At 37.0% G+C, this 12,701-nt stretch overlaps 1 protein-coding gene and 1 long non-coding RNA gene across 2 annotated transcripts; one reads left to right on the top strand and one right to left on the bottom strand.

Moving 5' to 3' along the window:
- The first annotated feature begins 2,600 nt into the window (after nt 1–2,600).
- On the top strand, nt 2,601–12,319 carry LOC141612371 (uncharacterized). Its single transcript, XR_012529074.1, has 5 exons — nt 2,601–2,826; nt 4,430–4,826; nt 5,605–5,683; nt 8,232–8,399; nt 10,449–12,319. It is a non-coding gene; the product is annotated as an uncharacterized LOC141612371 (long non-coding RNA).
- LOC141612370 (uncharacterized) lies at nt 10,156–12,032 on the bottom strand. The gene is made up of 2 exons (XM_074431133.1): nt 10,819–12,032; nt 10,156–10,720 (listed from the first exon to the last, which is right to left on the bottom strand). Exons 1-2 carry the CDS (start codon nt 12,030–12,032, stop codon nt 10,477–10,479), a joined length of 1,458 nt encoding a protein of 485 aa, XP_074287234.1. The 3' UTR covers nt 10,156–10,476.
- Nucleotides 12,320–12,701: the final 382 nt, after the last annotated feature.

The following is a 12,701-nucleotide window of genomic DNA, read 5'->3' as shown; positions in this document are numbered from 1 at the left end:
CAAATTTGAAAATTACCGACTAATTTAAAAGTAGGCAAAACCTAACTTGCGATCCATGCTTAAAATAGGAAACTTGGAGAAAGATGGGCCATAGAAGCCTATTACTCTATAAGTATCTCTTAAAAATTAAAATGTATCCAGATAAAATGAGGTTAAATAATCTACTATTTGTATAGATAAGACAAGACTTGATAATATTTAAGCATTTAGTTTTTATCTTATCTATATAAATGATATGATATTTTACCTGTTTTAAGTTTAAAACGGATAGTGTAGTTTTAAACGAGATTTTGTGCCTAGTATTAACTATGGAAATCAGACACAGTGTCTAAATTTGGACATTAGCTATTCAGTTCGTGTAGAAACGTGGCCAACCTTGAATTAACGGAACATGTAAAGATTAGGTACGTCGTAGTTCGTAATTTCGTGTATGATTAACAGCATTTTAATATTTGGTTTAAGACAAACACAGCTAATTGTTATTAGTTGTTAATGTTTACAGACTGACTAACTGATTTTATTGATTAGATTCGGTAACATTTAAATTGATTTTATGCTCTCTGTAGCCTTCTGAGTTCTGACCGTATTTTGATGATAACTTAATAAAATTTTAGGGTGCATAAATACTAAAACGGATAACTTTTATTAATGACTTGGCATTTTTTTATTGGCCACTGTAATTATATTTATTTAGGTTGATGGTGTTCTTGAGAAACTAAAAATATTAAGTAAAATCTTTGTATTTCGTTCAAAATAATCAGCTTGACACCCATCGGCATTTAGATAAAGGATTATGCTACCTTAATCATGCGTCTCGAGTTCAATTTCTGAGAATGTAACAATGTTAAAACTTATGATGAAAAAAATCTTATTGATTGTAAAATGCTCAAAAAATAATAATTTGATAAATGAAAAGTACAGAAAGTACGCATGGATAAAACAATTTGTAATATTTTAAAAAATAAGCAAGAAAATTATTTTTAGGATTAAAGGAGTATCTTGTATAGTTGTATATATTACGACAACATCATCACAAGTTCAGAACCTTTGTCCCAAAATAGATTTCACAGTATATGGATATCTGTCAAAAAAAAAAAAAACTTATCTCACTTATCTAAAAGGATAAAATAGGTTAATCTTATTCTAAATAATCAATCTAATTTCTCACCTCAAAAAAACAAAAAAAATTAACTAACGTAGAATATTGATCTTAGAGGTTTCTTGTGAATATAGGTCATGGTACTTGTGGGCCGTCATGACAAAAACCGTGATTATAAAAGCCACTTCTTTATTTTTCCCTTTTTGTGTTTGTGCAAGAGGCCGACCTCAGCAAATGACTTGGGCGTTGGGCCGTACCATTTCCTGTAAATCAGTAGTTATAGACTTGTAGCCTTATAGGCTGGTACTTGGTAGGGTTGATAGATTACATTATTACAAGCACTTCCACATGCATGTACTACTACTCATGTATCAAAAGTGGCATGTAATAATGTAATCAAGGACATAGTCGTGATCATGATCTCAAAATGGAATTGGATTCGATAGTTGGTACGTTCCATGGGTTATTTTAGGACGATGGTAAGTTGGTATCAACAACTAGAGTCGGAATTTGAACTCAACAGGAGTGGAAAATGTTAGCCGAAGCAAACGGATTATGATATGAGGAAAATTCAAAATAGTTGAAAAGTTTTAGTTGAATCGAAAGAATAATGACTTGATAGTTACCAACTTTCGAATTTTGATTTTCCTCGTTTTTCAACATTATCCTCGACAATTGTCCCTTGTAATATTACGAATAACAAACAGTGCTATTAAGACCATATTGAGGTGTGTTTTTGCTAATACTCCGTAACATAATGTTAAAATCCAAATATTCGAATAATGAGTCTGATTTATTGCTTACGGATTCGTGATGATTGTAATACCATATATTGGCAAATAATAAAGCCCATTAGAGATGGAAGTGGGCAAGCATGTTGTTGAGCTGAGACACCCCAACGCGACCCATAAACCCATTTTAGCACGAGATGAGATTGGTACAATACGGCATGTCATGGGCAGTGGATCGTGTTGGGGCTTAACACGCTTGAGCACACTCAAAATACAAAAAAATAAGGTTGAAGTAAAGGAATTGCTTGGGCACGCCAGACACGTTACGATACGCCATGGGTTATGTCTGGGCTGCCATTTCTTTTCACTGGCACAACACGAAGCCCACTTTTTTGTTTTTGGGCTGTGCCATTTTCTTCTCTAGACACGTGGACCGGCACGAGACATGACCTAGCGCGACCTACTTCCATTTTAACACCCAACTACAAATTATACGAGAACATTGTTTTATTAGCGTGACATTTTTTAATGTAAAATATATTTGCGAGAGGCATCATGACTCATGACTAAAGCTAGGAAATTTGACCTACCCCCTCCCCACCCACCCAATAACCAACCTAACTCGAACCCGACTACATCAATTGACTCGATGATGACCCAACCCGAACTCGACTACATCAATTGACTCAAAATGATCCGACCTAAACCCGACTCAACTCGAAATGATGTGCTGAGTTGCTGACTCAATATGACCGAATTTGATACAATCCGGCCTGACTTGACACGACCCGATTGTCGCTCTAGTAGTGACGTTCGTCGGCCCGATTCGATTTTGAATTTTGACAACTCGCTCTCTCGTCATCGGATCAATTAAAATCAAGTTTTTACTCGGATTTTGCAGCGTTTTTTCGGTTTGATCTTGCTCGCATATGGTGCATCCTCTTTTGCGCTATGGAAACAACGTCACAATTTCGTCTTTCACAGCGATTTTTACCGGTATATTGATTTCTCACCTCATAATTATCTTTGATTTTCTCCAGTTTTGATAGTATAGTAATTGTATAAGCTTATTATCTAATTTATATGATGATTGATATTATGAATTGAAATCAAGTGAGAATTATGCTTTATACTGCAATTTCGGTTGTGTTTTGACAATTCTGCTTCGTAACTATGGTGTAACTTGTTAATTTATGAAATTTGTGATATAGTTGTACACAAATTCTCATTTGTTACGCGCCATAAGCTGGTGACGTCTCACAACCGGTTAAAATGTGCTGAAACTGTGTTACTCAGTGTTTCGATTACCTCGCGTATCCGACTATCCATGTCCGACATTCAATTCTCCGAAATTGATATGATTATTTGATACTTCATTTTAAACCAAAAATAGGAGGTTTTTTTTCTAAAAAATAGCTGAACTCGACATTTGGAAGCGTATCTGTGTTGACCCCGAGTATATCAGACTATCAGTCCAAGGATCATAGTTGATGATTTTACTGTCATGTTTATGTGTCTGAAAGGATAAATGTTGCAGGTTTTGGAGTACCTATGTTGGATGGTTTTGGCGGTTTAGGGAGATTAGGGCTAAATGTAACCATACTCCGTACTTTCTAATCTTCTATGAAGCTATCTTGTGCAATTGGCACCTGCAATTCATTATAGGAGCAGTGTTGATCATACTATCATAGTTTATCAATTTCATTTAGAAGGTTTTTTAGTGCAACATAATTGTCACTTTAGGAGTATCTTCGATGGTGAAAGCACTTGTTTGGTAATCAAATGACAGTATTAGTTCACTAACCAAACTGTCTGCTTTGATCTGCCTCTGTTGAAAGTTTGTTTTATTGTTTATTCCGTAGATTCATTTTATAGTAATTATACTGATTTTCGGCCCTGTGTTGAATTGCCAACTGGGTTTAAATACTCGTTCAAACACGAATCAAATCCAATAAGAAACTTCAAAATCATGCTATTCAAATGAGGTAATGTATTTCTGATAATTTAGGGACCATATGTTGTCAATGTCATTTGCAGCGGGTTTGAAAACGCTTATTTTGTTAACCTAATAGTAGCAAAATGGTTGGGTAATCTGTTTGCGCTTCTTACATTGTTAGGAAAGTAGCTGTCAGTTGTTGCACTTTTCAGTGTTACACTTTTCATCATGGACCAGTTGTCATTGGACTTAATGCCTATTCTTAAATGGTTCTGAAATTTCTAGTAAAGGAATGATAAACATAGAGCTGAAGCTGAATGGTATGTTGCAAAGCTAAAATGTGGCCTATTTCTACTTCAAAAACTTATTAGCGTGAGCAAAACAATTTAGGGAGCTTGACATGTAGTAAAAGCTTTAATAGAGTTCGGATTCTGTTAACTAAGATACTCATGGTGTCAATAGGATCGGGGTAGTGGTAAATCTGGTAATGATAATCCATTTTATTTTGCTGGCTATTTTATATGTCTAGTGTGTTTTTCATGCATGGAAGATATCTGTGAAGGTGAGCTGTTCCTGCCAAAAATAAATAGTGTATGGTTTATGCGCTTGTAGCACTAAGCTTTGCACGAGTAGCTGTTAAAATTCGCATCGTTTGTTTTTCAGGAAGGGATATAATTCTTAATCAACACCTGGAAAAGAACTTATTTTTGACGAAATCCATCTCTCGCTATTCAGAATGTCCCGGGCATGGCTCCCTTCTCTATACATCATATGGAGTAAGCCTGATACGCCATTGGAGTTACTTGTTGATTTTTTGGAGCACTTTGTCTTGACAAATAGCAAAAACAGCCATGATCTAGGAGTGAAGTTAATTGATATCAACAAAGAAGAGTGTTTGAACAATCTATGTAAGGAGATCAAGGGTCTGAAGACCAGTGTGCTCTTCTCAGTTGACGATGATGTATGCGCATGCTCATCTGTTGAACTTGCATTTAGTCTTTGGCTTACTCCTAATACAATGGTGGAATTTGTGCCATGTATGCACCGGCTGAATAAATCAGTATGCACCTCTTCTTGTCCCTTCCTTTTTGCTTGTTGACTTGTGAAATTATGTTGGTCTAGGTTTTATATCTTCGCAGTTCAAATATTGTCATTCGACTCAAATTGGCACATTTGATATGCATTAAGTGAGTTCAACTCATGTGACATGTCAGGCTTATGTGTAAGCTACCATGAGTTTGATTGGTAGTAATCAGGCCTTTTCTTCATTGAATTGATTTTGAATCTCCATTAAGTTGAAGTTTTTCTGCGGTAAAGCAGTAGGGATTTAATGTTTATAGCACTTGATGGTGTGTCTGTTGGATGGGCAGTTATAGCATGGTTTATGACTTTATCCGAGGCTGAATTACCACGATTTTTTGGTAATGTACACAAATAGCCAGTGTACAGGTGTTGCTCAATCTTTGACATAAGTTGATAAAGCATGGCTTTTTGGCATAAGTTGATGCTTATCCTCAATCTTTTCCACTTAGCCCCACTTTTCACTTTTCTCCTCACAAAAAATGAGAAATGAGGCTAAATGGAAAAAGATGGAGAGGGAGTATATCATTTAGAAGCTTTACCGGCTAAATTTGCATGTGAGTGTCTCATATTGATAAAAGAGGAGATATCTGATCACTTATAAACAAACTGAGGAGTTGCTCCCTCCTCCTTTGTAGATTATAAAGCGAACTCTCCGGTGTCGCACAGGTCCATATCCTAGATTTCACATGTATTTATGTTACTAGTTATGCCGTTGATTAGAGCAATGTGACGACATTATCTGTGTTACTATGTAGGAACTGTGAAGATATAGCAATGGCGTTCTTGTGGCAAATGCGATCGATGCTTCTCATTAATCTCGCATATGGGTGAAAGGTGACTAATTTGTCTTTTATCTTGAATATTCAAGCCGATTTTCGCCTTATTAAGTTGACAGCTCTGTATTATTGTTTGGTGCCTTGATTTATTGTTTAGTTAAGGATTATCCAGCTGCCACGCCTTTTTTTAATCTACAAAATTATTCATGTCATTCTTGTTTTATCGACTTTCAGCTCGATTTTGGTCTTCAAATCAATCACTTTGTACACTGATGTCATTTGTTACTTTATAATGACCATGCGTCTGTGCCTTAACCTTTGTTCATATCTTCTGTCTCTTGGTTATCACCCCTTCTTCTATTGTGAGCCAGTTTGTTAATTCTGTTTTAGTCAAGCTGATGAGTTTAGTTCATCTGCCTGCTATATTGAGTTTGCTTATTGGATTGATAGGCAACGGCTGCAGTCATCTTTTTAAGTGTTTCTGTATGAAACAAACAACATATAGGGACTGATAATCTTACAGTATGTATGTGAGGATATGCTATAGGTAGCCAATAATGAGGGTGTGAGTGTAACATGCTACATCACATCCGCAACCCTATACTGTTTTGTAGGTGATGCCAATTGACAACACAAACTTGCAAACTAGTTAGGATGTTAGCATATCAGACCGATAAAATCGTTGCACACCTGATTTAGAAGAAAATATGTGACATGTATTTCGGCCTGTGCAAATGTTTCCTCTGTTAAACAGCATGGTAAATACTAAGTACGATCCTTGTTGTGCAGTCACTCAATCTTGATTTGTTAATTTTACAGCTCTATAACTGCAGTACATAGATCGGTACCTAGTACCTAACACTTCTGAATTCTGATACCCGACTCCTTTACCATTTTCTAGTTGTGATCACAAGCAAAGTGGTCTATACTTGAGCAATATGTTACCCACTCCATTCATTTCATTTCCATACGTTTGTACAATATATGTGAGAAGTATTTTAATCAAACATATGAAAATGAAATGAATAGAGAAAGTATATAATTTTGCGTGTGCATTCGGCCCTATTATTCGATCTTTATGGTTATCTATCAAGTTTAGGCATTGTATAGAACTATAGAAGATTAACATTTCCAAAGGACAGGACAAAGGTTATGACCTCCTTAAGAGAAGAAAAGAGTGAGGTTTGTAGAGATCAAACTCTAAGCCTCTGTCAGTAGAGAGAATACTAAAAAACTGAGTAACAAGTATCTATGACAGCACGAGAATTGATGAGTTTGCTTTTGGTATGGGCCTCTGAGATGTTTAAGTCTGAGCCGAGCCTCCAAGGTGGTAATAAGATTTGCAACTTCATTAATCATTATTGATACTAAAAGAAACTTGGCATAATGTAATACAGTAGCTGTGACGTGTATGTTGCTTGAAGATAACTGCGCTGCGCCATTCTTAGTTCTAACTGGCCTGGGTGGCATTCCCATACTTAGTTCTCGTCCTAAAGTGAGTCTCTTCTGGACAAACTCTTGCTCTTGGCCTTTGATGACAAAGGATACCTTAGGAGTTACTCTCCAGAGGAGGATCTCCTAATTACTCCTTACGGAAAATAAAATCAGGGCAACATGAGACCGGGGTTGCCTAATTCATAATACGCAAGATGCAAATACATAAGATGAATATGCAATTTGTTCTTGAAAAATCCGATATTCTGATGCTCTTGTATTATTACAATAAACATAAATACATAAATTCATAATGTTAATATGCTTGATTAGTACGCGAAATAGAATCCTAGTTATTCGTTAGATAATCCTCATGACCTCCATCTTAGTAATCATCTTCATCTTCCATTTGGTGGTTTAAGTCTGAAAACAAAATTTTCCTTCATCTTCCTCCTTAATCCACGACAACTTCATAACTTGGTAATTTCTTATCTTAATAAAATTTTCTGGATTGGAGCCTCTAAACATGGCTCCAAATTTCCAATTAAACATGTGAGTTTCTTATTTTATTTCTGTATCTACATTCTACACTACTCCTTATGAGCCAATGCTGGTGTATTTAACGTGGATCGGGCGAACTAGTAACAAAGCAACCATCATCATATCTGGTAATCCTGCACCAGATATATCCGACCCCAGTTACTATTAAGTATTAACTTTTGTTTAACTTATGAAAATAGAACTACTTTGTCTGTTCTCTCTTTTTAGGTACATGTCATCATCATATGAAATTGTAGGGGAAAGATTGGACTTTGGAGAGCAATAAGATGCAAAGTTTAGTGCCTAATTTTGTGAGCCTATGTAGAAATTGTCATGTTTATGGAAGTGATCCATGAATAATGAAATCTCTCTCACCAGTAACCAACCAAAAATTTTGGTTTCATCCTCGATGGTTTACGAGTCTCTAGAGTGGTATAATGGTAGGAAGTCGTATCGGTTGTAGTTGCATTGGTAATTTAGTAGGACAACTAAGCAAATGATTGACCAATCATTTTTTAGTCATGGTCTCAAATCAGAGAATTGCTTTCTATCGTATTGGTGAATTCTAACGTATTGCTCTCTGCTCTCGTTGCTTTGAATCTTGGCTAAGTTTGTCTCTGAAATGTATGCAGGCAAAATATTAGTAATCGGCTCCACAGGATCGGCAGCTTAGGAAGACATAGCCAGAAGAGGACCGCATGTATTAACAACTTCATTGAATCGTTACTGAGTTTGCTAATATGCCATTGGTTTCAATTTCCTTTATAATTGTTGACACCGAAACACTGGTTTTGCTGAAGGTAAGTTCCTCCTACACCTACTCTGTACTTTTTTTCCATAGATGAGTAAACCTTATTATTCCTCTTAGGCTAATTTTACCCCCATGTACGATTATCTGATACACGATTTTTCAGTATTAGCTGATAAATGTCTTCTGTTGAACCAATCAGGGGCAATTATGCTAACCATAGTTAGTGGCGAACCTAGAAGTTTTTGTTTCGGGTGTCCCATTGAAAATATTAAAGCTACAATCATACAAAAGTCTATATACTATAATCTTTTAGCACAAAAATTGAAAAACAAAATGTAATATTCCGATGTCCAAAGTCCCGGAGTGGTTATATGTAGATCTGCTGATGGCTGTAGGCTGCAGTGTCATCTTCCTTGCTAGGTTTCTAATATTAGAGTTATGCTGACACGTCTCTTCTGCCGGGTAGAATATTCAGCTCGAATTTGGCATCTGAGTAGGCAGCAGTCTGTTTTGAATACATGTAAGAAAATCTCTTATATGGAAGGAATCACATTGTCAAAAAGCAAATGAGTCACATTGTTGAAAAATGAGTTTGTTTTATCGTTTGAACATCTCTATCAACTATTAGGATGATTTTGACACTGAAAAAATATCTCCGGATGAAGCGACTTTGGATTAGTTCTTTGTGATGTGGAGTCGACTTTACTTTTCTTAATTCTTAATTTTATTAAATTTTCAATTTCTTAGGCTGTATTTTCATAACCTTAGCCACTTCCTTATCCAATAAACAGAGGGTTACCAAGAGAGTGATTTTAAAGGACACCCTTCAGATAACCAAAGGGCGGGGCTAAAAAGTGCACCTTGTAGGGACTATTGAAAGGGGAAGTACAGTACATTGTTGTCTTATTGTTAAAATCATTTGATCATCAAACTATTATTGCTTAATAATTCATAAAAATCCAAGAGATAATGTCTTCTAAAGATATCCAACGATACGGAAGAATGCAAGATACTTCAGCTACGTTCTTCCACTCAAAAGATATCTACAATAGATATTCTTCCTAGCGCTGCGACAAGTGTTCGTGAACCTTTACCAAATCGAAACTTCCATGCTTGTTCTAGAGTGTACTAACCGGTAACCCCTGAATTTTCAAGATCTCGCCTTCACTGCGCATATTCTCTTCTATGTCGGTGAAGCGAATCATGGTGGTTTTAACCTGTTTATGAGTACTAACATTGTCTACTCGACTTTATCAGCTAAATTAGCCAGCATATGACTGAGTCTTCTAAAATGGACATCCCCCAAAGGCCAAATCTGTCAGTACCCAGTGCCATCTTTAAAATCTTTTCACGGAATGGGGCATAGATAAGCTGCATGTGAAGTCAGAAACCCATACTTGATTTGATCTTCGTCAATTTTGCCAAATTTGGAAGTGGGTCAAGACACAAGAATATCGATTAAAAATGTCTCGAGTAATGACTGATATTCCCTCTTACTCAGACTACAAGTTTAGGTTTTCCGTTTCTGGCATGTTCAATTAGTTGTTTACGTTTTCCTTTTTTAGCATGATTTAGCATGGAATAAATTTCTCACCCTCTTGTACATGATCTCTAACTGCGCCAAACGCAAATGTAAACTTCTAGTTGAATTTCTGTCTTAATTTCAGACGTATACCACCCGTCTAAAATGAGAATTTGCCTATATCAGCGGAGAATTTATTGGAAAAACATTAACAATGAGCTCTTGTGCAAAACAGAAAATTACAGTTGAGATCTCAAGATTGTGGGAAATGGAATGCAAAAGAAACTCTGAACAGTTTCGACGGCTTCTTTCTCATTATATAAACTTTCAGCACTGTACAATTAAAAATTTACTTGCAACTTACAGATATACCAGAGCCAAGAGCATGAAGTTACAAAGCTTAAAGTCATACCGACAATTTGACATTTTTAAGGATAGCATGTTTGACATTTTAAAGTTACCCAGTTAGCCTAATGCGTGACCATGAGTCAGAGACCGATATTCACAGAGCACATGCCGACAATTTAGCAGACTTTTGACTAGCCCGTCTCATTTGTATCTATTGGCCTTTTGCAGGGGACTGAACAATTGCTCTCGTATCTGGTTAGCTCTTTCCGCGAGGAGGATCAATAGGATAGCATGTTTCTTCGCCGCCTGTACTCCATAAGAAGCTTGCATACTTTGATGCATGATAAGAATTATCTGGTTCAGCTGCAACTGCTTGCTGAAATCTCTTTTCCGCTCCCCACAAGTCCTTCCTCACCACCCATAGGAAATTTGCATACAGGCTTATGACTTCTGCATCACTTTGGTCCAACTGTATCGCCCGTTTATAGCACTCTTCAGCCCTGTAGATGAAGCAGCACAAAGATGAAGCAACATGGAATACATAAGTACATAACAAACAAGATCAGAACTTTATGCAAGAGAAGACGAGAATTTATACCTGTCATAGTCCCGGGAAACGAGACACAGAAACTGAGCATAATTGGATAGCAGAAGAGTGTTATTAGGCTCCTGAAACAACCCAATTTGGTAAAACAAATCCGTCTTATGATACTCTTCATAATCATCCGTCTCAATCTCAACCTTCACTGGTGAAACCAACTTAAACTTCTTCACCTCCCCTATCAACCCACCAGAATCATCATCCTGGTCGCGATCAACGACAAATCCTACCCCTTGACCCATACCCTGATCACCTCTCATCTCATCCGCTTCTTCCACGACATTATTCCACAACCCGACCTCATCTTCCCCCAAAATCTCCTTTGTGGGCACCTCTAAATTCCCCAATTCCAAATGCCCACCACCCCAAAATCCCGAATTTACTTTCAAATCTTGACCATCTTCCAAAATCTCCCTTGTGGGCACTCCAGAATTCCCCAATTCCGAGTGCCCACCTCCCCAAAACCCTGAATTCACCCCCAAATCTCCGCCCTCAAACTTCTCAAGATTGAAACTCTCAAGAGAATGAGTGGCAAAATTAGAAGTTAACACCATAACATCAACCATAAACTCAGGGGTTTTCGCGAAAACCTCCTTAAACAACCAAACAAACGACGAAACCGTCTCTCTTTGAACATTCACTATAATCCCATCATCTAATACCTCATCTAACAACACTCCCCTACATTTCAAAGCACAACTTTGTACCTCCCTAATAATACTCAAAATCGAACAACACAAATTATTCAAAGCATTATTCTCAACCACATTACTCAAATCCCCAATTTCGACATTGAAACACTTCTGCTTCATTGCAATCATTCGTAGCGAAAGCGGGATATCAATACTATTAGCCCTCCGTGCAATACACTCTCTGATAACCGCGTCACGGGCAGGCCAATCCGGAGGCTCAGGACGAATGCCTAATATAGAAGGTTCTAGCAACTCCACGTGGGTATCCACGTGGGAGCGAAACGACGTCGTTTTGGGTGTGGGGAACTTGGGTTTTGAGCTGAAATGGTGAACAGGGTGTTGGTTGAAGTGGTGGTGGTGGAACGGAGAATCGTGGCCGTTGAAGCTGGCAGTGCAGGATTTAGTGAGGTGGGTTGTGGCCGTTGATTTAGAGAGAGAAAGTATGGTGGAGGAAGGACGGTGAGGAGAGAGAGTGTAAGGTGGTGATGGTGGTGGAGATTGAGCTATGTTCAATCTCATTCTATTATGTTTTGTTATTGTTTTGTTGTATTTTTTATGTTTTTGTATTTTTTTTGTTGTTGATGAAGATGAGGTGTGTTTGTGAGGGGAGATGGAGTTGATATTAATGGGGAGAGGGTTTTTGGAATTTCTTACAAATTGGGTGAGTGATGAGTATGAGATTTTGACATTTTTTGGTGAATAATAAAGCACTAATAAAAATAAAAGATGTCCTTAATAATTTCTAATGTAAAACTATGTCGATTTTACGATGATTATTAACGTGATAAAAATTGCAGCGGAATTAACGGTTTTGTATTGTAGAATTTCGTGAACTTAGAATATAAAATAAGGGGATAGATTGTGAATTCGCTCTTAGCCTCGCAAACTAAGGATTCGAACAAAAGCACAATTCAGCCTTACATAGATTATGGTGTTTCCTCTTATTCCTAATAAAATAATGCTCCCTCCGTACCACACCAAAGGTAACGTAGGGAAAATTGGAGTATTTAAGAAAAAGTGGAAAAAGTAAGGGTAAAGAAGGAATAAATAGGTGGGGTATGTAATTGGGTGTTTAATTGTGGGTTGATAGGTGGGGTATGTAATGGCATTTTGTGTAAATATCAAATGGTTATAAGGATAATTTGGTAATGTTGTGGGCCAAATAAGGAATGTTACCTTTGGTGTGGT

The sequence above is a fragment of the Silene latifolia genome, chromosome 11 (assembly GCF_048544455.1).
Source record: "Silene latifolia isolate original U9 population chromosome 11, ASM4854445v1, whole genome shotgun sequence".
Lineage (NCBI taxonomy): Eukaryota > Viridiplantae > Streptophyta > Magnoliopsida > Caryophyllales > Caryophyllaceae > Silene > Silene latifolia.
The sequence above is the reverse complement of the archived record's forward strand: the minus strand, read 5'-3'. Positions and strand labels throughout refer to the sequence as shown.

Excerpts from the sequence above, each read along its gene's own strand:
- LOC141612370 (XM_074431133.1), bottom strand. The coding sequence starts at position 12,032 with ATGAGATTGAACATAGCTCAATCTCCACCACCATCACCACCTTACACT. Across the intron at positions 10,721-10,818 it reads GTTTCCCGGGACTATGACAG|GGCTGAAGAGTGCTATAAAC; the intron begins GTATAAATTCTC and ends CTTCATCTACAG.